The 25,475-nt window shown below is 42.0% G+C and overlaps 1 protein-coding gene across 8 annotated transcripts; it reads left to right on the forward strand.

The window, feature by feature from the left end:
* The first annotated feature begins 5,151 nt into the window (after window positions 1–5,151).
* Window positions 5,152–24,795, forward strand: TAF12 (TATA-box binding protein associated factor 12). Of its 8 annotated transcripts, XM_036446171.2 has the most exons (7): window positions 5,214–5,291; window positions 14,010–14,094; window positions 15,328–15,579; window positions 16,590–16,667; window positions 21,435–21,549; window positions 22,607–22,695; window positions 24,322–24,795. In XM_036446171.2, exons 2-7 carry the CDS (start codon window positions 14,023–14,025, stop codon window positions 24,355–24,357), a joined length of 642 nt encoding a protein of 213 aa, XP_036302064.1. In that variant the 5' UTR covers window positions 5,214–5,291; window positions 14,010–14,022; the 3' UTR covers window positions 24,358–24,795. The 8 variants fall into 8 exon arrangements, with proteins under 8 accessions (XP_036302066.1, XP_036302065.1, XP_045440903.1 ...); XM_036446173.2 differs by lacking the exon at window positions 14,010–14,094 and having other exon boundaries at window positions 5,152–5,291; XM_036446172.2 differs by lacking the exon at window positions 24,322–24,795 and having other exon boundaries at window positions 5,207–5,291; window positions 22,469–22,661.
* Window positions 24,796–25,475: the final 680 nt, after the last annotated feature.

Raw genomic sequence — 25,475 nt, forward strand, 5'->3', positions numbered from 1 at the left:
TTCCGCTCTCTAAAATAAATTTTATTTATTTATTTATTTATTTATTTATTTTTTAAATATATTTTATTGATTTTGTACAGAGAGGAAGGGAGAGAGACAGAGAGCCAGAAACATCGATGAGAGTCATCGATCAGCCGCCTCCTGCACACCCCCCATCGGGGATATGCTCGCAACCAAGGCACATGCCCCTGACCAGAATCGAACCCGGGTCCCTTCAGTTCCCAAGCCAACGCTCTATCCATTGAGCCAAACAGGCCCTGGCTATTTTATTTTTTTTATTGCATAATTCTCAAGTGAGGATTTAAAAAAACCACACTGATGGCAGGTGCAGAATAAGGTACAGCATGATAGAAAGAAAAAAGCAATACTGTACTTGGAATGTGAAGTAGGTCTTTATCAACAGGTATAAAAATAGTGAAAAAGGTGTTGAATGGAGTATCAGGTACTGCATGATACCGTTAATGTAATAAGAGCATACACATGTGTATATATATATATATATATGTGTGTTGTATGTTTTCTATGGTCCATGTTTGTGTATTAAAAAAAAAAAGATCTGGAAAAATAAACATCAGTGATTACCCCTGAGGAGGAAACAGGGGACTCAGGATGGGGGCCAATGACACACAAGACTTTAGATCCGTGGTCGGTAAACTGCGGCTCTCGAGCCACATGCGGCTCTTTGGCTCCTTGAGTGTGGCTCTTCCATAAAATACCACGGCTTAGGCGAGTCTGTTTTGAAGAAGTGGCTTTAGAGGAAGTTTAAGTTTAAAAAATTTGGCTCTCAAAAGAAATTTCAATCGTTGTACGGTTGATATCTGGCTCTGTTGACTAATGAGTTGGCCGACCACTGCTTTAGATTAACCTGTAATGTTCCAATTTTTAAAAGCATAATGATTATTGTGTACTTTAAAAATGTAATTCCTACTTTATTTTATCTGCATATTTCATTTTTTTAAAAAATGTATTTTATTGATTTTTTACAGAGAAGAAAAGAGAAGGATAAAGAGCCAGAAACATTGATGAGAGAAACATCGACCAGCTGCCTCCTGCACACCCCCCACCGAGGATGTGCCCGCAACCAAGGTACATGCCCTTGATTGGAATCAAACCTGGGACCTTTCAGTCTGCAGACTGATGCAACGGGTTTTGGCCATATTTCATTTTTTGAAGTTAGATTTATTGAGGTATAATTTACATACAGTAAATTCATTTTTTTTAATTATTTATTTTTTAAGAGACACACACACATCTATTTGTTGTTCCAGTTAATTATACATTCATTGGTTGATTACTGTATGTGCCTTGACCAGAGAATTGAACTGTAACCTTGGTGTATAGAAACACTAACCAACTGACCCATCGAGCCAGGGCCTTCACTTTTTTTTATCTTATAATTCAGTGAGTTTTAACAAACTCATAGACATTTGTCTGTTATCACAATAAATCAAAATATCAAACATTTACATCCCTCAAAAAGTTCCTTTGTCTCCGTTTCTAGTCACCCCCTCCCCTTATTCCTAATCCTGATACCCACTGTTCTTCTCTGGCCCTGTAGTTTTGTGGTTTGTTTTTTTTTTAAATATACTTTATTGATTTTTTACAGAGAGGAAGAGAGAGGGATAGAGAGTTAGAAACATCGATGAGAATAATCGATCAGCTGCCTCCTGCACACCCCCTACTGAGGATGTGCCCGCAACCAAGATACATGCCCTTGACTGGAATCGAACCTGGGACCTTTCAGTCCGCAGGCCGATGCTCCATCCACTGAGCCAAACCGGTTTCGGCTGGCCTTGTAGTTTTGCCTTTTCCAGAATGGCATAAACATTCAAAGAATGAAACCACCATTTGCAACATAGATGGACCTATAGGATAAATATTATGCTAAGTGAAATAAGTCAGAGAAAGACAAATATCATATAATTACACTTTTATATGGAATCGGAAAAACAAGTGAACAAAGAAAACAGAAACAAAATCATACATAGAACAAACTGATGGTTACCAGAGGGGAGGGGCACATGGGGTCTTGGGTGAAAAAGGTGAAGGGATTAAGATGTGCAATTTGGCTAAGTGCAAATTGGCAGTTACAAAACAGTCCTAGGGATGTAAAGGACTGTATAGGGAATATAGTCAATAATATTTTTTTAAAATATATTTTGTTGAATTTTTACAGAGAGGAAGAGAGAGGGATAGAGAATTAGAAACATCAATGAGGGAGAATCATTGATCAGCTGCCTCTTGCACACCCCCTACTGGGGATGTGCCAGCAATCAAGGTACATGCCCTTGACAGGAATCAAACCTGGGACCTTTCAGTTCACAGGCCGATGCTCTATCCACTGAGCCAAACCGGTTTAGGCTATTCTAATGCTATGTACGGTGTTAGGCAGGTACTAGGTTTACGGGGGAGCAGAATCACTTCATAAGTCGTATAAACATCTAACCACTACACTGTACACCTGAAACTAGTATAATACTGAATCCCAAGTCTAATAGAAAAAAATTTTTTTAATGGAATCATTCACAAGCACTTCATTTTTAATATAGAAACAATAGGTATGTGGTAATTGTAAAGAAATCAAAACAGTACAGAATTTTAAGAATGCTTTCCCCAAACTACTATTGACAGTTTAGTGTTCATCTTGCCACACTATTTTCTATGTATACATCATCTAGATTTTTTTAAAGATTTTATTTTAAAATATATATATTTTTATTGATTTTAGAGAGGAAGGAAGAGGGAATGATAGAAACTTCACTGATGAGAATCATTGACCGCCTGCCTCCTACATGCCCCCTACTGGGATTCAAGCCTGAAACCTGGGCATATGCCCTTGACCAGAATCAAACCTGGAACCCTTCAGTCTACAGGAGGATGCTTTACCCACTGAACCATACTGGTTAGGGCCATCACATAGATTTTTTAAAATATATACATTTTTTATTGATTTCAGAGGGAGAGGGAGAGATAGAAACATTAATGATGAAAGATCATCATCTGATCAGCTACCTCCTGCACGACCCCTACTGGGGGTCAAGCCCACAACCCAGGCATGTGCCCTTGACCAGAATCGAACCCAGGACCTTTCAGTCTGCATGCTGACACTCTTTCCACTGAGCCAAACCAGCAGGGCTATCACATAGGTTTTTAAAAAACGAATAATATAGACTGTTAGGCCTTTTACTTTCCTTAATATAATATGTGGAGGTCCCTGATCTCTACAAAGCAGAAGCTGAAAGAGGAGTCATGTAAACAGCTTACACTATAAAAGGAAGCAGATGTGTAGTATAAACTAGTGGAAGCCTAGACACAGGAGCTGTCAACTGTGTCTGCTGGGGACTCCACCAGTCATCCTCCCCCCCCAAAAAAAATGACTTCTGCTCAACCCTCCAATGCCTTCCCATTGCACAATAAATAAAATCTTGTATCCCCACTACAGCCTACAAGGTCCTGCCTAAGCTGACCCCGTTGCCTGCCAGTCCAACCTCATTGCCTGCCTCCCCATCACCCATTAATCTCCAGCCAACTTGGTCCTTGAAGAAGCTGTTTCATAGCTCAGGGCATCATCCAGAGGGATAAATCTAGTTTATTCTAGCATTCTCTCATTTTAAATTTCTTTGTCCTTGCTACCGTGTTTCCCCGAAAATAAGACATCCTCTGAAAATAAGGCCTAGTGCATGGAAAGATAATACATCCATCCCCTGAAAATAAGACCTAGCGCAACTTTGGGAGAAAAAATTAACATAAGACAGTCTTATTTTGGGGGAAACAGGGTAGTAATGTTTCCCCACTTCAGACTGTAAAATCTCTAAGGTTAAGGATATTGTCTGTCTTATTTACTGACACCCAGCCCCTAGCAAAAAGCTGGGTGCACAATAAACAATGTAATTGTTGAATGAATATACTTTTAAACGGGGTTTTAAAAAGATGGATAGGAGTACAAAAATAAAAATAAAAATGGTATGCTAGACTATTAGAATGAAGACAGCAATGGCAGGAAAGTAAGACTAGAAAGACGAAGATCCTGTAAATTTGGATAGGTGGATTAGAAATTTGGTAGGACGAGGATGGGAAACTATAAAGACTGGCAAGGCAGGTTATGGTACTAATAATTCCTGCGGGCAGTCACAGTCACTTGCTCTGGACTGTCGCAGCCCTTCTTACATTCCTTTATGTTTCACCATCTTAGCGGGGGACCTGGGCTCCAGAAGCACTTAGGCTGGAACCAAGCCTAGCATCTGCTAAATGCAGCATTTCTCACCAAGCATTTGACGGATGAACTAACGGAAACAATCAGTTGAGTGGTTAGAGGACAGGGTTTGGAGAATTCCGAGTTCAAACAGAGACTCAAAACGTATTAGCTAGGACCTTACTTTATCTCTCACTGGTTTCCTCTACTCCTTATTTTATTTTCCATGACCATTTATGCCCTATCCCCTCTTCCACCTCCACCGGCCTCACAGGTTCCCTTTAAACCATTAAAAGGTTTACCCGGAGCCCCGGTGTGGCTCAGTGGTTGAGCCTCAGCCTAGGAACCAGGAGGTCACGGTGGGATTCTTATGGGGCACCTGCCGGGCCAGCCCACCCATGATTCTCTTTCATCATTGATGTTTCTATCTCTCCCACCCCTTTCCTCTCTGAAATCAATATATCTTAAAAAGTTTCCTTATTTACCAGAGGTGAAGGGCTTGGCAAAGTCCTGACAGCGCTCCATCATCATCATTATTATTGCCAATTCACAGGCACAATCGGTCTGTCCGATCCTTAGGTTCTCCTGCCAACTCCCCCCACAACGCCACACACACACACACGGGTCCAACAGGATACCCACGGGGTACTGCTGTCCCGGGTGATTATCCCGGTCCCGCTAGCGCTACAAAGGCACCGTACAAAAATGGCGGCCTCGAGCCCACAAGAGGGCGCCAATTACCGGTCATGGCAGCGATATACACGGCAGGCGGAGCCGGCTAGAAACAACTAGGTCAGGGTTCCTAAAGCTTGTGGAAGGCGCCGAGGCTGCCCAGACTTCAGCCGACACCAGCGGGGGGAAAAGCCGAAGCGGCGGAGCTCCGCCACAGCCCGGCCCGGCGACCACGTGTCCCAGGCCCCTCTGCGCCTGCGCGGGCCAGGCGCGCGCCCGCCGGCCGGAAGAGCCGCGCGTTTCCGGGTTGGAGGCGGGGAGCGGTGCCGGAAGTACTCGGGGAGGGCCGAGCAGTCGGACCGGCTGCCGAGACGATCGCTTCACGGGGGCAGTCTCCGCATATCATGGGGAGATAGACCTGCTGCCTGTGAGTCTTGGGCCCTGGCAGTTGAGGAAGAAGAGCGGGAGGAGGGAGTCAGCACCCAGACCCACAGTGGGTCCGTGTCTGAAGCGGCAGATTGTGGCGGAGACGGGACTGTGAGGCATCAGGTTCCTGGGACGGGACTTGAGGGGATCGGGGACCGGAGAAGAGGCGGCTGCAGGGACCCGGGCTCCAGGCGGGACTTAGGGGACGGGGACAGATGTGAGTTCTCCGGCCCCCGAGGGAGAGCAGCCTGAGAGGGACAGGATCGTGAGGACCCGCGCTCCTGAGCCGAGAGGGGTCGGAACGGAACCGGGCGTGAGGAGCCGGGCTCCCGAGAGGTAAACGCGGAGCTGTGAGCACTTGGACTCCTAAGAGGCAGAAGCGGGACAGACAGTGAAGAACCCATGCGCCTGCGGACTCAGAAACGGACCAGCAAAGACTTAGATCGTTGAGGGGCGGAAAAAGTAAGAGAACATTGGGGTTTGGGAGGAACAGGAGCGGCCAGTGAAGTCGGGCTTCCCTGGGTACACACGATCGGGGCTTGGAGGCTCCGAAGTAGCTGAGGGAACACAACCGTGAGAACCCGAACTTTTCTAAAAGCGGACAGGTTCGGGGGGCCCTGGCTGTAAGAACAGCCTCTGAGGGAAAAGGAGAGAGTTCGGAAAAGATAGAGCGATCCATTCCCCACCCCTCCTAGTCTCTGAGCCCAGCGTGGCGAAGGATGTGTTCGTGGGAAGACGCCTCCTTCGCTCTGCCTACTTGGCTTTTGCCAGGCTTTTCTTGTATCAGATACTTAATCTAGGAAGCCCACTTGCCAGCATCTTTGTTTTCCGCATCAATCTTCCGAAACTCTGATGTGAAGTTGAAGCAGTTTGAACTCAAGTTATATACTTGACAAGCGCTTTAAATTCCATTCCACTCAACCCCTTGATCTCAGAGATGGAAGGGAGGGCCCAAAAGATTATATATATATATATATATATATATATATATATATATATATATATATATATATATAATTCCTATTTGACATGTAAAGAGGGCTTAAAATCACAGTGAAGCAGTTTTGATTAGATCATGATTTTGGAGCAGTACCCTACTGTACCTAGCAAATAGGAAACGCTTGGTTAATATCCCTTGAAAAAACATGCTTCTGGAATCTAGCTGCTCTAACTTCAAACCTCAGAGGGAATTTTCCCAGATTTTTGCTACTTTTTTTTTTTTTTAGTCTTGTTACTGTATTGACATTGATACAGTGAATGTCACTCACTACCTGTTAAGAAACCTTTAAGTGAAGCTCATCCCTCCCTCAAAATACATCGTAAGCTATTTAGAAAGTTGCAGATACATAAGCTGTACCCTGTAGTTTTAGCATAAGCACTCACTGGAGATGGCTGCTTTTAGATAAGGTGGGCAGGGAGACGTGGACCAATATCACTTATCTTCTTCAACAGTATCTTGGACTGAAACCTACTCAGACTAACCAGGCACCATCATAAAAGCACTTTCAAGTAGGATGCCATTTAATTACCACTTACAGCCCCACACGTTAGATATTGTTAGTCCCGCTGTACAGATAAGGAAATTAGTTCAGAGAGGTTCAGTACCTTGCCTGAAATCACAAGGTCCAGCCCCAGTCAAACCCAGTTATGTGTTTGACTAAAACTTTTTTCTACTTTTCTAAGTGGATTCCTCTTCATGTCTGCGTTTGCCCATCATCAAAATAGAAGGAATAGTTCTACAAAGCATATTGAATGAAAGCACTTTTCCTCCTTAAGACTCAGTTTCAAGTACTATAACTTACTAGGGTACTTATGTAGTGTGGTATTTAACATTGAAATCCCTGTGTTTTAATCTGTATTATTATTATTTAAAAAATATATATATTTTATTGATTTTTTACAGAGAGGAAGGAAGAGGGATGGAGAGAAACATCGATGAGAGAGAATCATTGATCAGCTGCCTCTTGCACACCTCCTACTGGGGATGTGCCCGCAACCACAGTACATGCCCTTGACCGAAATTAATCTGTATTATTTTTTGTTTTTATCTCGTTTTCCTTTTTAAATTTGTATGCTTTAAAGAAGCATAGATATTCAAGGTGGAAAAATAGGACTTGACTAGAACATTTTGGGAGGCCAACAAAGGCCAATTTGAAATAAGGGCTTAAACTGGATTAGCTTTACAATTATAACATGAACTAGATGATCGGGGAAATTGGGCTAACTTAGTTGAAACTATTTTCCCCCAGTGAGTTAGCCTGTGCTATTTGCAAGTGCCTGTATGTCAGTGATCAAAACTTACATCAAATTATAAGATTATTAATAAAAGACTAATATGCAAATCAACTGAACAGTGAACAACCGGTCACCATGACACACACTGGCCACCAGGGGGCAGACACTCAACACAGGAGCTGCCCCCTGGTGGTCATTGAGCTCTCATAGGGGGAGTGCTGCTCAGCCAGAAGCCAAGCTCACAGCTGGCAAGCGCAGTGGCCGTGGTGCCAGAGCTAAGGATGTCTGACTGACAGCGTAGGCCGGCTCCCAGAGGGCTTCTGGACTGCGAGAGGGTGCAGGATGGGCTGAGGGACACCGCCCCAACTACAACCCCCTACCCCCCCATGCACAAATTTCATGCACCGGGCCTCTAGTAAGATTAATAAGTATGCCATGCCACCATTTCAAGCAAGGTACTTAACTGTTTAATGATAATTTATTACTGGGTTAATATCCTCATCTGTATTTATAAAATGTACTTATTTCACTCATTGGTGGCTCTAGTATTGATTGAGTTATTATAATAGGATTTCAAAGTACCTGATCAGAAAATCATTGTGTTAGTGCAGATATGAATGTTGAACATATTACTTTTGACCAGAGATTTTTGTGGAAAGTTGGAAGGGACATATCAACAGTACTTACAGTCTGCACAGCAAAACAGGTGTGTTGGAGGCAGAAGACAAACTTTGAACTCTGTACATATAGCTTAATTTAAAATCTTACTCACTGCCGAGGTCGGTTTGGCTCAGTGGTAGAGCGTCGGTCTGCGGATTGAAGGGTCCCAGGTTTGATTCTAGTCAAGGGCATGTACATCAGTTGCGGGCACATCCCCGGTAGGGGGTGTGCAAGAGGCAGCTGGTCGATGTTTTTCTCTCATCGACGTTTCTAGCTCTCTCTCTTCCTTCCTCTCTGTAAGAAATCAATAAGATATATTTTTATATAAATAAATAAATAAAATAAAATCTTTCTCACTAATTTTAGAGCTAGAATGAACTTTAGAATTTGCCAATAGAAACTCTGGTCACAGGGAGCTCAACTAAGTGGCAGAAGTAGGATGGTATCCAGCACCTCATACAAGTCTCCTTGTAACCATTTAGCACTACTGTTTTATTTCAATCCACTTCCTTCTTCTACTGTCTATAGTCATAAAATAGTTACAGGATGCTTTTTAGCTTTAACACTCTGATCTTTATAACTAACATTTAGAAGAGGAGAGCATAGATTAGCAAACATGTTTAAAACATGTTCTCCTTTGTAACACACACTTGAACTGCTTTAGATACATAAACTTAGTGAATTCTCACAACAATCCCATAAGGTATACTTTATGATTAATTTCATTTTAGAGTTGAGGAAATTGAAACAGAAAGAGATTAGGTAAGTTGCTCAAGGACATAAAGTTAGTATGTATCAGAATTGGTACCTGAACCCAGACACAGTCATCAGAGTCCACGCCCTTTTCCACTGTACTATACTGCCTTTGTATTAAGTCAAAATCACCTAAATAGGATCTAACTAGTCCAAAAACTGGTGAGGGAAAACCTATATTTCTCTTGCTCTCCAGTCTCTCAGACTGTAATTAATTGATTCCTTTTGGTTCATTTAGGCTGGGAAATCTGAGCTCATTTGGTTACATCTAGAAGCCAGTGAGGAAATAAACAACCAAGTAGAAAATCCAGACATTAAGTCAAGTCATGCATCACAGTAATAGGGCTTTTATGCTATCAGGCTGATAGTCCCCTTGTCTCCGCATTTTGTTTAAATAGTAACTTTCTAAGCATTTCTAAGGTAAAATTGTGTAACACCCAATTTGGCCTTCTAGTCTCCTATTGTCTTCATTAAAAAAAAAATTCTATTAATGGAACAGATGCCAGAGAGAAGGCTAGGTCTTTTTTTATTCCCCCTCCATGAGGAGGCCAGGTCTTGTGACTACTGCAAAGTCAACACTGGTTTCCTACCTTCTGAAGAATCAGATCCGTTTAATAGAATAATAGCATTACAATTGGATTCCTGTTTAAGGAACAGGAATAGGGCTTTTGATCCTCAATTGATTAACAACAGTTTAAATGTTAAAGGGTTAGTCGTAGCCATGTAATCCTGTTTTGATAAAATTATTAACTACTTTAATAATGAACTTTTCTAAAAAAAAAATTTTTTTTTAAAGAATAACTTAAAAAAAAAAAGAACTTTTCTGGACTTTGAATCCCATAGGTGCTAGTAAGGATTTACTATTATAACTGTTCTCTCAAACTCTACCAGAGTTAATGCCTGTTTTCACACAGCAGTACATTCCTATCTCTTGGCATTTTAAGGACACAAGAGTTAGAAATTTGAGTAGCCCAGAGGCAATCATGGTCCATTACATAATGGAATTCAGATTATTATTGGTCACTTCATTCCATTATACTTGGTCAACCTCATCCACATGGGTCTTAATGAAAGTGGTCAGTATACAGATCATTTGGGGAGCCATTGACCATTCTGATGAGGTCGTGATACTTTGTTTTTTAAATTTATGTACCATAAAACTCTCCCTTTGGGGGGCATGGTTCTGTGAGTTGTTACAAGTACATTTTGTCATGTGAGCACCATAGCTCTCTGGTTACCTCTCAGTTCCACCACCTCAAAATTTCCCTCCTGCTGCTTCTTTGTAGATAAACCCTCTCCCATCCAGTCCCTGGCAACGGCCCCCCAAGAGCGTGGATTTCGTGTACCAGACCTCTAGTTAGTATATATTTTACTATAAGGAGCTGCCAAACTTTTCCAAATAGACTGTACCATTTTACATTCACAGCAGAGATGTTCATGGGTTTCCGTTGCTCCACATCCTCTCCAGCACTTGTTTATTTTAATTTTTTAATTTTAGCTATTCTAATAAGGATTTATTGGTATCTCATTGTGGTTTTACTCTGCATTTCCCTAATGACTAATGATATTGAACATCATTTTCTGTATCTATTTGCTATCTGTATATCTTCTTTGGTGTAGGTCTCTTCAGATCTTTTGCCCATTTTTTAATTGTATGTTTTTGTTCTCTTATTGTTGGATTTTAAGAGTTCTTTGTATACCCTGGTTACAAATTCTTTGTCAGATACATGATTTATTTTCCTTTGCAGAGCAGAAGTTTTACACAAAACTTAAGTCCACTTTTGTTTAAGTAATACATTTTCAAACATTTCAAAGGTAAAAGGGTGCTTAAGGCATTCTAGCCTTCTAGTCTCCTATTTTCTTTATTAAAATAAAAATTTGTTAATGGAACAGATGCTCAGAGAAGGCCAGGTCTTGTAACTACTTTATTGGTTTAAGTCCACTTTATCAGTTTCTTTTGTGAATTGTGCTTTTGGTGTTGTATCTAAGAACTTCCGGACCCAAAGTCATGAAAATGTTCTCTTAAATTTTCTTCTAAAGTTATTATATTTTTATATTATTACATCTAAATTTATTATCAGTTTTGAATTTATTTTTGTAAAAGTGTGAGGTGTAGGTCAAGTTCATTTTTCTGGTTACCACTATATTTTTTGTTATATTTTAAAAATAGGAATCATGCCCGACTTATGTGGCTCAGTGGTTGAGCATAAAATTATGAACCAGGAGATCATGGTTCAATTCCTTGTCAGGTCACATTCTTGGGTTGTGGGCTCAATCCCTAGTAGGGGGTGTGCAGAAGGCAGCCGATCAATGATTCTCTCTTATCATTGATGTTTCTGTCTCTCTATGCTTCTCCCTTCCTCTCTGAAATCAATAAAAACATACTTTTAAAATATAAAATAAAAATAGAGATCAGTATTACCTGTTTCTTCAGAGGGAAAAAAAATAATAATTTAAAAAAATCTTTCTTATAGGTAACATATATGCACTTCGTACAGAATTTAGGGTGTACAATGAAAAGTAAGTTTTCTTCCACTGTGGACCCATAGGCCACCCAGAAACTATGATACCATTCCTCCACCTCCCCAGGCAACCACTTTTATCCATTTCTTATGTATCTTTCCGGGAATAATTTATGCGTTTACAATTGTGTGTCTGTATTTTACAATAGTAAATGATAGCAAATGATTCTCACTGTTCTATACCTTGCATTCTCATTGAACAATGTTCATTGCAGATAAGTTCATGAGCGTCCTCTCATTTTTTAAAAAGTTTTTATTATTCTAGTTTTTTTGTTTTTTAATTGATTTCAGAGAGGAAGGGAGAGGGAGAGATTGAAACATGAATGATGAGAGAGAATCATTGATCGATTGCCTTTTGCATGCTTCCTACTGGGGATTGAGCCCGCAACCCATGCATGTGCCCCTGATTGGAATCGAACCTGAGACCCTTCAGTCTGCAGGCAGACATTCTATCCACTGAGCCTAACCAGCCTGGGTTCATTTTTAAAATATATTTTTATTGATTTCAGAGAAGAAGGGAGAGGAAGGGAGACATAGAAACTTCAATGATGAGAGAGAATCATTGATCGCTTTCCTCCTGCACATCTCCCACTACGGACCGAGCCTGCAACCCAGGCATGTGCCCTGACTGGCATTTGAACCGTGACCTCCTGGTTCTTAGGTCTATGCTCAGCCATTGGACGCCAGCTGGGCTAGACATTTAGATTTTTATATAATTGAACATAGTAATTTCTTTTATGGCGCCTGAATTTTGGGTCATCTTAAAACTTTGAGGTATCTATAAATATTCTTGAGAATTTTCCCCCTAATTATAAAAAAGTGAAGTAATTTTAGATTTATATGCAGTTGCAAGAACTAATGCAGAGAGATCCCTTGTACACTTTGCCCAGTTTTCCCCAATGGTAACATTTTGCAAACTGTTATGTAATATGACAACCGGATATTGACATTGATACAACCTAGCAATTTTACTCAGATTTCCCCAGTCTTAGTTATACACTTTTGTTTGTGTGTGTATATTATCTCATACAATTTAATCACTATTTATTCATCATTACAGTCAAGATACTGAGCAAATCCATTTCCACAAGGACCCCTGGAATTGCCCTTTTATAACCATTCCCACTTCCCTCTCACCCAGCCTCTGACAACCTCACTAATATGTCCTCTATTTCTAAAATTTTGTCATTTCAAAAATGTTCAATATGTATTCTTTTTGGATTGGCTTTTGCTCTGCGTAACTCTCTAGAGGTTTATCCAAGTTGTATATATAAATATTTTGGTTCTTTTTAAAAATATATATATTTATTGATTTCAGAGAGGGAGAGGAAAAAAGAGAAACATCAATGAGGAGAGAGAATCATTGATCAGCTGCCTCCTGCACGCCCCTATACATACAATGGCTTTTCCTATACATCCTTTCCTATGCTAAAGTATAATTTATAAATTAGACACAATAAGACATTAAAAACAATAACTAATAATTAGGATAATTATAATAAAAATTATGTGAATGTGGTCACTCTCTCAAAATATCTTTTTGTCTTGTACTTATCTTCTTGTGATGATGTGAGATGAGGTGATGATACAATGCGTACGTGATGAGATGGAGTGAGGTGAATGACATAAGCACTGACATAGCATTAGGCTACTCTAGGGTAACCTGAACATAAGCACTGCGATACTGTAACAATTGATCTTATAACCCAGATGACTACCAAGTGAGTAAGTGCAGGTAGCATATACAGTGTGGATATGCTGGACAAGGGGATAATTCATGACCTAGCTACAATTGAGTGGGGTTGCACGAGACTTCATTACACTACGCAGAAGGGCAGGTAATTTTAAATGTATGAATTGCTTATTTCTGGAACTTTCCACTTAATATTTTCCGCTGACAAGTGAAACCTTGGGTAAGGGGGCGATGGGAGAACTGTATTACTTCCACGTTAACCATCTTTTTCTAACATGATTCTTCCCCTGGTAGCATTTCTGGGCAAGGGAGAAGGCATGGGCTGTCAGTGATACTGATACTCTGCTGCCCCCCTCAGCCGGCTCTGACCAACAAGTTTCTCTTTATCATTTAACCAGTGCAGTTAGTTGCTTTTTTTAAGGGTAAGCCAGGAGAAGGTGTCATATCAAAGGGGTGCGTTGGGGAAGAACTCAGCAATAGGGGCAACAGTAGAACAGATGCAAATATTCATTCAGGTTGCTAAGCAGCATTCCCAAGCTCTGAAACCATTTCCAAGCTTTCTGCAAGTTAAAATTCCACCATTTTGGCTAGTAATGTATTTCCTTTGCTGCTAGTTTTTCCCTAACAATAGAGCACTCATTTTATAGGAAGAGAGTCTATGTTATTCTAATTATGAATGAATTTAAAAAGCTGCATATGAAAGAGGAGATGTTTTTCTTGGTGCCCAGAAGGGATAAGGAGATGTTTCTCCGCATTCAGTTTGCCTGGTTCCTGGTTGACAAAGGTGTGCCAGGCTGTGGGACTGACATGGTTCTCTGGCAAAGGGTGGTGCTTGATGTCAGTTGTTCATTTACAGGTAGCTTTTGAAAATGGCTGCCTCTCATTTCACCGGGCTCACAGCTGTTGCTGATGTAATTAAAGATCTAGACACTCAGATAGCTGTAAGTAAGTTCTTTGAAGCCACTGTGAAAGGAACGTGGTGAATGTGCTTCTGATCTTGGTGACACAACAGCTGATGTCACAGATTCAAGCTCCTGGCTCTAAAATGTGGGAGTCCCAGCTGCTCCAGGCTAGGGACTCTGCATGTACTTAAAGATTGCTAACACTCAGAGGAAGTTTGCTCTTGATGACAAAAAAGGTTCTCACAATGGCTAAAAATTGTGTTGACTAGGTATAACCCTGACATAGAGTTAAGCATGTTTGGAAATGCCAAAATGAACTAATCTGTTTTTTTGAAGTTTTGTGGTTGGGTTTTAAGTATGTGACTGTGCCATGATTTATTTGAAGTTAACATTATTTGATGCTCAAAAATAATGCATGTAGTACTTAACCATGTGTTCTATTTTTACAAAGTCTTCAAAAATGTCTTGCTCATTCTAGTTTATTTTTGCACATGAGATTCCTCGTTTCATTTACTTATTTCAATTTTGTGGACTATTTCATTAAGTTTTTGGAGAAGAGACGGTTTCTAAATATCAGGTGAGAGTAATGAATATTCTTCATTCCTTACATTTTTATTTTTATTTATTTTTATTTATTATTATTTTTTAAATATATTTTATTGATTTTTTTACAGAGAGGAAGAGAGAGGGATAGAGAGAAACATCGATGAGAGAGAGTCATCGATCACCTGCCTCTTGCACACCCCCTACTGGGGATGTGCCCACAACCAAGGTACATGCCCTTGACTGGAATCGAACCTGGGACCTTTCAGTCTGCAGGCTGACGCTCTATCCACTGAGCCAAACTGGTTTTGGCATACCTTACATTTTTATTTTATTTTATTTTTTTAAAAGGAACACTTCTTTTTCTTTCTTTTTTTAATATATTTTATTGATTTTTTACAGAGAGGAAGAGAGTTAGAAACATCGATGAGAGAGAGTCATCGATCAGCTGCCTCTTGCACACTCCCCACCAGGGATGTGCCCGCAACCAAGGTACATGCCCTTGGCCGGAATCGAACCCGGGACCTTTCAGTCCCCAGGCCGACACTCTGTCCACTGAGTCAAACTGGTTTCGGCCATTCATTACATTTTTAATGTGCAGGTATCAAATAGTCACTATTCCTGAAATACTGAAGATCTTTCAAAGTCTGGTAGATCTATTATTTTACTTTCAAAACTCACCCTTTATTGCAGGTCCTCTGGAGCTAATCTTTGTGTTTGCTTCCACAGTTGATTGGTCTTGGTCCTCATACCTCCAGGAAGAAACAGGATCTCGATAAGCTCTATGAGCTGAAGTCCAAAGCTCGGCAGATTATGAACCAGTTTGGCCCCTCAGCCCTCATCAACCTGTCCAATTTCTCATCCATAAAACCGGAACCAGCCAGCACCCCTCCACAAGGTTCCATGGCAAACAGCACTACAGTGGTAAAGATACCAGGCACGCCTGGGCCTGGAGGGCGTCTCAGCCCTGAAAACAATCAGGTATAATCCTCTTACTCTGCTCTCTGCAGTCTTTTCTTATTTGAACCAGTAATGCTTTGAGAGATGCCCATCTCAGATGCTGCCTCTTCCTCTCCCTGAAAAAGCTCTTTTCCCTCCTTGGACTTCTGAAGTTCTATATTGGCCCAGCCGGTGCGGCTCAGTGGTGGAACCAGGAAATCGTGGTTCAATTCCTGGTCAGGACACATATCCGGGTTATGGGTTCGATCCCCAGTGTGGAATGCACAGGAAGCAGCCAATCAATGTTCCATCATTGATGTTTCTCTCTCTTCCTTCCTCTCCCTTCCTCTTTGAAATCAATAGAAATATATTTAAAGAAAAATAAATAAAATAAAATAAAATAAAATAAAATAAAAGGAGGTACCATGAGCCAAGCAGGTAGAAAGAAGGATGGAAGAGCATGTCCAAAACAGCAGAGGCACTGCATGATTTGTGTGGTCAGAAAATGGCAAATTATTTACTGTAGAGGGCAAATGAGGCACAGTGAGAAAAAGAGATGAGACTGAAGTAAATTGACAGATGTTGGCCTCTCTTCCAAGCTGCTCTTTCTGCCTTTCCCTAGGCTACTTCTGTCTTTTTTTGTTGTTGTTAATCCTCACCTGAGGATATTTTTCATTGATCTTTTAGAGAGAGTGGAAGAGAGAGGGAAAGACAGAAACATCGATGTGAGAGAAACACATCAGTTAGTTGCCCCCGATCAGGGCCCAGGCTGGGGAGGAGCCTGCAACCAAGGTACGTACCCTTGACCAGAATGGAACCTGGGACCCTTTGGTCCACTCTATCCACTGAGCCAAACTGGCTAGGGCGGAGGCTACTTCTGTCTGGAGAGTGTAATCTTACAGCAATGTCACCTGGTAGGCCAGACTGTTAACTCTTTGGAAATCAGAAAACTAAAACCATCGAATTTACAACCTTTCTGCATCATAGCATAACGAGTCCTTTTGTTTGTTGTCTTGATACGTGGCTGAAAATCTTCTCCTAATTAACTTTAGGTATTGACTAAGAAGAAGTTACAAGACTTAGTAAGAGAAGTGGATCCTAACGAGCAGTTGGATGAAGATGTAGAGGAGGTAAGAAGGGACTGGGTACCACAGGGGGTGTGTCCCTGAGAGCTAGTATATAATAGTGGGGAAGAGCATAGGCTTTAGAGGCAGACAAACCTGAATTTGTATCTTGGCTCTGCCAGTTAACAGCTTTGTTGCTGTGGATAAATTACTTAGGCTTTTTGAGACTCAGCTTCCTCCTGTGCTGGGAGGGTTATGACATTATTTATCTACATCACATGTGTCAAACACAAGGCCCGCGGGCCAAATCCGTCCCGCCAGGCCTTGCAATGTGGCCCGCACCGCGCTGTCATCACTGCACTCCGCTGCGTTTCCATCACAATGACAGTTTATGACTGTTCAGTAAACCATTCGGCCCGCGATTTAGGCTGGATTTTAGATTTTGGCCCCTTCTCTGATTGAGTTCGACACCCCTAATCTACATGATTATTATGAAAGTCCCATGGAATAATTATACAAGACACTTTATACTTAACACCTGCTGCTACTTTTGCCTGTCAAAAAGAACAGAGTCTCCTTCTCATAGGCAATCACAATAGTTTTAGTTGTTCTTAGATTATTCCTCCGAATTTCTAAGTAATATACTTAAACATATACTCTTTGACTCATTAATATTTTTAAGATTTAAAAAAATATATATTTTTAAATATATTTTATTGATTTTTTACAGAGAGGAAGGGAGAGAGATAGAGTGCTAGAAACGTCGATGAGAGAGAAACACCGACCAGCTGCCTCTTGCACACCCCCTACCAGGGATGTGCCCGCAACCAACGTACATGCCCCTGACCGGAATCGAACCTGGGACCTTTCAGTCCGCAGACCGACGCTCTACCACTGAGCCAAACCGGTTTTGGCTAAAAAAAAGTGTTGTTTTTTTTTTAGCCGGGACCGGTTTGGCTCAGTGGATAGAGCGTCGGCCTGTGGACTGAAAGGTCCTGGGTTCGATTTCGGGCAAGGGCATGTACCTTGGTTGCGGGTATGTCCCCAGTGGGAGCTGTGCAAGAGGCAGCTAATCGATGATTCTCTCTCATCGATGTTTCTAACTCTCTATCCCTCTCTCTTCCTCTCTGTGAAAAATCAATAAAAAATATATTAAAAAAAAATTTTTTTTTAATTAAATTTTTAGAGAGAGGGGAAGGTAGAGGTAGAGAGCGAGCTTGCACACCCCCTACTGGGTATCTGCCCCAGAACCCAGGCATATGCTCTGACCAGGCATCAAACCAGGGATTGACCCCTCAGTCCATGGGATGACACTCAACAAACTGAGTCACTCTGGCCAGGCTTAAAAGATTTTTCAATTGAGAGAGAGAAAGAGAGAGAGCAAACATCAATGTGAAAGTGAAACATTGATTGGCTGCCTCCTGCAAGCCTCCCACCGAGAATCAAGCCTGCAACCCATGCATGTTCTCTGATCAGGACTCAAACTGGCAACCTTTCTTTTCTGTGGTACATGGGATAATGCCCAACTAACTGATCCACATCAGCCAGGGCTGATTTATTAATTTTATAATAGTCTATTGACTTCCTACTGTGGTAGATGACAATTTTAGAGTCTTTTTCCTATTCTCAATTTTTATATGTACCTTAGTATATCTCTTTTTTTCATCTGTTGTGCTCTTTTTGGAGGCTTCTTTTACTCTAGAAACTTCTGTGCCTTAATGCTGGGATGATTTTGTATATTTTTTGGGATGTTTTTGTTTTGCCTTTGTGAGTAATATGTAATGATAGAGAAAGAAATTGCAGATTATGCTGAAACCGGTTTGGCTCAGTGGTAGAGTGTCGGTCTGCAGACTGAAGGGTCCTAGGTTCGATTCCGGTCAGGGCCATGTACATTAGTTGCGGGCACATCCCCAGTGTGGGGTGTGCAGGAGGCAGCTGGTTGATGTTTCTTTCTCATCAATGTTTCTAGCTCTCTATCTCTCCCTTCCGCTCTGTAAAAAAATTAATAAAATATATTAAAAAAAAGAAAATGCAGCCGAAACTGGTTAGGCTCAATGGATAGAGCCTCGGCTTGCGGACTGAAAGGTCCCGGGTTCGATTCCAGTCAAGGGCATGTACCTTGGTTGCGGGCATATCCCCAGTAGGGGGTGTGCACAAGGCAGCTGATCAATGACTCTCTCTCACTGATGTTTCTAACTCTATCTCTCTCCCTTCCTCTCTTTACAAAATCAATAAAATATATTTAAAAAAAGAAAAAAAAAGAAAATGCAGGTTATAAAGACAGTATAACTCCATTGTTTGTTTTAACCAGAGGGAAAATATTTGCCTTTTTTGTATATGTGTGGTCATTTGGAATAGCACCTTTATTGAGATGTAATTCCTGTATCATAAAATTCATCCATTTGAAATCTATAATTCGGTGGGTTTTACAGAGTTGTGCAACTGTCAACACAATCAATTTTGGAACATTTTTGTCATCCCTAAAAGAAACCCATACCCATTAGCAGTCATTTCCCATTTTTTCCCAGCCCCCACTGCCCTAGGCAACCAACTACCAATATATTTTCTATCTTTGTATCAATAGATGTGCCTATTCTAGACATTTCAAATATATGGAATCATAATGTTTGGTCTTTGTGACTGCCTTCTTTCAGTTAGCATAATGAGTCTAAAGGTCATCCATGTTGCAGAGGACATTATTACTTCATTCCTTGTTATGGCTGAATAAACACTTCATTATGTGGACACTAGAGGCCTGGTGCACAGATTCGTGCGCCATCGGGGCCCCTCAGCCTAGCCTGTGGGGGTCAGGCCGAAACCAGCAGTCGGACATCCCCTGAGGGGTCCTGGATTGGAGAGGGTGCAGGCTGGGCTGAGGGAACCCCCACACACACATAAATTTCTTGCACCAGGCCCCTAGTTCTTAAATAATGAGCCATTAAAAAGCTGATTTGAATCAGAACTTATTGACTAATAGGCTTTGTCCAGTAATGTGCTGGGAAATGTTTAACAACAGGCTCTGTAAAGAAAATGACCCTGGTTTTCAGCATTTTCGGATTTCTGGGATGTAAAATTCCCACTATGCCCTATTTTAAGTTATCGACATATTGTTGCTGAATGCAAAATTGGTAAAAGTGCAAAAATTGACTTTCATGAGCTCATCTCAGCTGGCTCTAGGGTACCATTGGCTCCACTTCAGAATAATTGATCCACAAATCGACCTTTTATTGGGGGCTTTCTAAATATCAGTATCTGTAAATCTTTTCTCTGGAGTCATTTAACATCTCTAGAGAAAAATCCTCCAGATTTCTATCTGGAGGGCTTATCCCTAGCTTCTAACATTCTGGAAGCAAGAAAAGAGAAAGGGGCTGTGTCTCTCCCCTTGCTCTGCTATGTCTGGTATATTTTTTTTAATTGATTTTTTACAGAGAGGGAGAGAGAATTAGAAACATCGATGAGAGAGAATCATCGATCAGCTGCCTCTTGCATACTCCCTACTGGAGATGTGCCCGTAACTGTAATCGAACCTAGGACCTTTTGGTCCTCAGACTGATGCTCTATCCACTGAGCCAAACTGGTTTCGGCTGTCTGGAATATTCTAATCCAGAGCCACATCCCTTCATTTTCCCTGGGGAATAAGCCTACTGTGTTCTGGGTCAGGTAAGTGTGGCTGCTTTTGGGGTGCAGGTTCAGTGGACTGCTGGGTGTATTAACATGTAACAATTCCCCAATTTTTAGTTCCACACCTCAGCTTAGTCTTCGATGATAAATGGAACTTCAAAATCCTGATTCTCTTAGGGGTTGTGAAGGGAATCAGTTTAATTCTCATTGGTGTCCTCTCTATAGGCACTTGGTTTGTAACTTCTGTATGCAAGTTCAGTTCTCCCTCTCAATCTGTTATCTCTATAGCAAAAATTTACTTTAAAAGTTTATTGGAATTTCTTTTCATTAGGTTTTCTTTCCTGTTGAGGATTTATATATGTCTTTTTCTTTACTGTTATTTTCATGAATTTAGGGAAGGAGAAGAGGTCATTTTGAGAGTTGACCTGGCATGTTTAATCATAAGTATTTCCTTTAGATGGTATCCATTTGGTTCCATAGGAAAAGATGACAACGCATTAATGGCCCAGCAGAACAAGGAATGTCTACATCTATGATAGTAATTTTATTTTAATTTTTGGTCAGCAAAGGAAGCCATGGGAAGGCATTGACTTAAAATTTCAGTTTCTTCATGTAGATTTTTAGCTTTGGAATTCTGATTTTGTTCATCACACACTCCAGGATTAATATAATGAAGTGGAAAGAACCCAGGATTTGGACTCAGAACCTTGAGGTTGAAACCTGGTACCACTGCTTAGTAGTTACATAGCCATGAGCAAGATAGTCTCCTTGAGTGACAGCATCCGCTGCTGTAGAATCAGGGTAAAATCCATGCCCCATTTTTTTCACAGGATTATTATAGGGACTGGATAAGATAATGGAAGTAAAAAGGCTTTAAGAGACTGTGAGTGAGGAGATAATAATAATAATTAACTTTTGTTTTCCCACCTAATTCATAAAACGATATGGGGGTGAGGGATTGGGCTGGTTGGTGCCTGCTAGGTAGGAAGTACAGAAAGCTCATCCTCAGGAAGGTGTGAGCTGCACTCCAGCTGGTTAACGAGTTGTGTGTTTCTGTCGCCATCCTCACGCTTCCTCTCTCTTAGGCCAATGCTGACTAGAGGCCCTCTGACCGGGAGCCTGACTGAATATGTGGTTCAGGCAGATAAACTTGTCCCAGCAACAGGAGCTGAACGTGCCAATGACATGGTCCTCTCTCCCGCTTCTCCCCAGATGCTGCTGCAGATTGCTGATGATTTTATCGAGAGTGTAGTGACAGCAGCCTGCCAGCTTGCTCGGCATCGCAAGTCCAGCACCCTGGAGGTGAAGGATGTCCAGCTGCACCTAGGTACGTGGTCCCCTTTCTCCCCAAGGTGTCCCCAGGGTTCCTCCTTCAGGACCATCATGGAAAGTGTGGTCGGAGGAACCTTTGTGCCAGGATCAGACTTTCAGGCTCTGGTATTTACGTATTCCCAGGCATTGGGTTTGCCACTCTCTGCCTGTGTCACTTTATCTTTCTTACTTAGTGTCTCTGAGAGTCCATTTCCTCATTTGTAAAGTGGAGATCATAATATCCTCCTTACAGGGTAATTGTGAGGATTATGAATTAGGTTTGTAAAATGACTGGCACAGGACCTGGCTCAAGGTCCCGTGTTTCCCTTCCAGTTTTTAGCTTATTTATGCATTTTTCCAAGAAAATTATAATTATAACGTGTATATAAATTTGTATTCTGCTTTTCTACATAACAGACACTAAATTTGAGCTTGCGTTTTTCTGGGAGATACTCATCTAACACATTTATTTTTTTACATTTATAGAACTGTACATGTATTTTTTCTTCCTTATGATTTTCTTAACATTTTCTTTTCTCTAGCTTACTTTATTGTAAGAATAAGTATGCAATACATGTAACACACAAAATTATGTCTGTTAACTGTTTATGTTATCGGTAAGGCTTTGGGTCAACAGTAGACTATTAGTAAACTTTTGGGGAAGTCAAAAGTTATACATAGCCCTGACAGGTGTTCTCAGTGGACAGCCCTCGGACCAAACGGTCGCGGGTTCGATTCCCGATCAAGGGCAAGTACCTCAGTTGCAGATTTGATAGGAGTAAGACAACTGAAAAACGACTCCCTTTCTGTGGAGCTGCATGGAAACCTTAGGACTCAGCGTCCATGGCTTTGACCCATTTACTTTGCAAGAAAGTCAAATGGTAGCCATTGAACTTTGGCACGAGACACGAGATTCCCCCATTTGTATTCCATAGAATCCCTCTGCAGGGTTACTGTTACTTAGCTTAGCTGACTGCTTAGATTCATCCCCCCTGACCCTTGTCTGAGGGTCACACTGCAGCTGCCCCTGCCCGCCCAGTCCCCTTATCTCTGTGCTGGCCTCTTCCTTGCAGAGCGCCAGTGGAACATGTGGATCCCAGGATTTGGCTCTGAAGAAATCCGACCCTACAAAAAAGCTTGCACCACAGAGGCTCACAAACAGGTGAGGAGTCATCAGAGCCCAGGGCGGCCACAGCTGATCCCTTGAGCTACCATTTGTGCAGGCCACAGCTCCCACCACTGCAGTTATGGCTCCCTCTCACAGAGCAGCGCTCCATGGCAGATCAGTCAGATATGTCCTTGATGATTATCTGTTCCCACACGGGGTGGGGGGTGGGGTGGGGGGGACAGGGGACCTGTCTCTGGTTTGTCTCTCAACTCTGATGGGCATTGCTTAAAGCTGTTGAATCCAGCTTCTTTAATATGGATGGAACCTTATGGATATATCGTTCCATCCATATTAACCTGCCATCTCCTTAATGAAGTCTTCCTTCATTGTTGGTACTTTGAACATACAAATGGTTCCATGACTGAGGACAGGTTAAGGAAAGCAGAAATACCTGTGCTTGTGGTGAGAGGTAGCACTCAGACTCTCTGCCAGGCATTCTGATCTCCATCCTAGCTTAACCTTTGTTCTCCGCCTCTCCTACCATGGAACTGAGTAGTCAGTGTGAGAATCTAACCCCACCTCTGCTGTGGAGCAGGTTGTCCCTGTCATTGGTCAGTCTCGTGGCAATGGTGGCATCCCTTGGCAAGGCTGTCATGCTTGTCTTAATTTAACTGGCTACTCGGAATTGAAAAGTGAGCTTGCCCTGGCTGGTTTGGCTCAGTGAATAAAGCATCGACCTGGGGACTGAAGGGTCCCGGGTTCGATTCCGGCCAAGGCACATGCCCAGGTTGTGGACCTGATCCTCAATAGGGGCGTGCAGGAGGCAGCCAATCAGTGATTCTCTCCCATCATTGATGTTTCTAGCTCCTCCTTTCCTCTCTGAAATCAATAAAAATATATTTTAAAAAAAGAAAAGAAAAGTGAGCTTCATCTAAGCTTGACAGGCATACCTGGAGCCTCTGTCCCTTGCTTTTCCATAGAGTGGATCTCTGGAGGGTATGTTTCCAGAGCTCACGGAGGAAGCCCTGCAAAGGAAGCGGTCAATAGCCCAAATCGAAGGACCACGGTGTTCTTCAGAAAGGAGTCCCTCCAGATACCAGATGGTCATTTGGTCTCTTCCCAAATTATCCACTTTTTAGCCATATATATATATATATACGGCTAAAAATTATATATATATATATATATATATATATATATATATATATATATATATATATGTAGTCTTACCAACAAATATAATGTTTGAACAATCTCTTGGTCAAAAAGAGTGAGCCAAGCAAATCAGTAATTTGGCCATGGTGGTAGTACTGTAGTAAAATTTGAAGTCCATGATCTGACTGTTTCCCTGATGGGTTGTGGTAGAAGTTGTTGGTGTCAGTTTCCTTCATTGCAGGTCATCAAGTGATAAATGGCAGCAGGCTTCAAACAAAGGCCCCTTTCCTGTTTCTCCACCATCAGAGGAGAGTTTGGTGTGGGTGGGGAGCCGAGAACTCACCGGCTTTGATGGCTCTTCCCCTTAAGTCCCCAAAAGGCAGGAGCTGTCACCTTTTCACCTTTTGCCATCCTGCCAGCCTGGGGCCCTGCAGATGGTCCTCAGATTAGGTGGAGCTTGCTGATGAGCATCCCAGAAAGTTCCTGACTCTAACCCGTGCGTTGCCTCTTTCTCTCTCCTTCCAGAGAATGGCATTGATCCGGAAAACAACCAAGAAATAACACATGGAGAGATCAGGGAATGGACAACATTGTATTTGGAGATACTTGAGCTGAGACCTCAGCCATCTCACCTTTGGATTTTTTTTTTAATGCTTTACAGAGAAGCATATATTTTTTATTAACAGTGCAGCAATATCTATAATGACTGAGAGGATCTGCCAAAAGAATAAAGCCTCCTGCCCCCACTTTGGCCCCTTTCCCTGCCGTCTCAAAGAGGAGCGATTTATCTTCCAGAGAAGATTTTATTTGTGGTTTATTATATAAGTGATTGAATCTGGAACAAAGCAGTATCGTCTTGTTTGGTGAGACAGTATTAGCAGGATTGGTAGAGGTTTTTGTTTCCTTCTCCCTTCCTCTTTCCCCTGTACTTTGTAATGTCAGTGTTTATATGAATACGACTTTCATTTGCTTTTCCAGAATAAAAATGTTATTAATTGAGAGACACAGGATGCATGGCTTACAGCCTTGGAAATCCCAGAGGGAGTCAGGAGCAGCAGCAAGTCTGATGCAGCGCCCCAGTCAGCAGGTGGCAGCAATGTTAGCCATTTCTGTGGTTAAGAAAAAACCACAGGTTCCCATTATGGTTCTCTAAGGAAGGCTACACTGTTAGTCGAAATTTGAGTTCGGTTTCTCTGCCATAGAATTGGGTAGGATGACCTCTCCTGAGCCCCCAGCTGAAGAGGCATCCTGGCTTGGGCAAAGCCTGCTCTTCTGGAATTCCTAGAGAAAGTTGTGCTCATCCTGAGCCCGAAGAAGGGACGGGGAAAGGCCTGTCTGCTCTCTGTTGTTGGTATCCCTGGTCCTGGAGTTTTCACCACCCCATAGAGGAAACCGGGCTCACTTAGCATCCTCCTGTCCTGGGCCCTGCAGAGCCCTGGTGGGTCCTGACGGTTTCACGGCTTCAGGGGGTGTGGCTGTTCTGCTCAGAGAACACCAGCACAAGCACATCCTCCTTGCCCTGCTTTGGTTCTCTGTCTCCTGAGGTTGGCCTGCAGTGGGATCCTGCTTTTCACTCTCATTTAGTTTGGCCCCATGACCCCTCTCTCCACATCCTCATAGATCTCTTGAGTGAGCAGCTCAAAGGCTGTGCTGCTGGTACTCTTGCTCTTGGCTGAAGC

This window comes from Pipistrellus kuhlii, unplaced genomic scaffold, assembly GCF_014108245.1.
Source record: "Pipistrellus kuhlii isolate mPipKuh1 unplaced genomic scaffold, mPipKuh1.p scaffold_m20_p_2, whole genome shotgun sequence".
In the NCBI taxonomy this organism is placed as follows: Eukaryota; Metazoa; Chordata; class Mammalia; order Chiroptera; family Vespertilionidae; genus Pipistrellus; species Pipistrellus kuhlii.

Coding starts and splice junctions, on each gene's coding strand:
- TAF12 (XM_036446171.2), top strand. CDS start 14,023: ATGGCTGCCTCTCATTTCACCGGGCTCACAGCTGTTGCTGATGTAATT. Junction 16,668..21,434: donor TGGATGAAGATGTAGAGGAG/GTAAGAAGGGAC, acceptor GCTTCTCCCCAG/ATGCTGCTGCAGATTGCTGA. Junction 21,550..22,606: donor GGATGTCCAGCTGCACCTAG/GTACGTGGTCCC, acceptor TCTTCCTTGCAG/AGCGCCAGTGGAACATGTGG.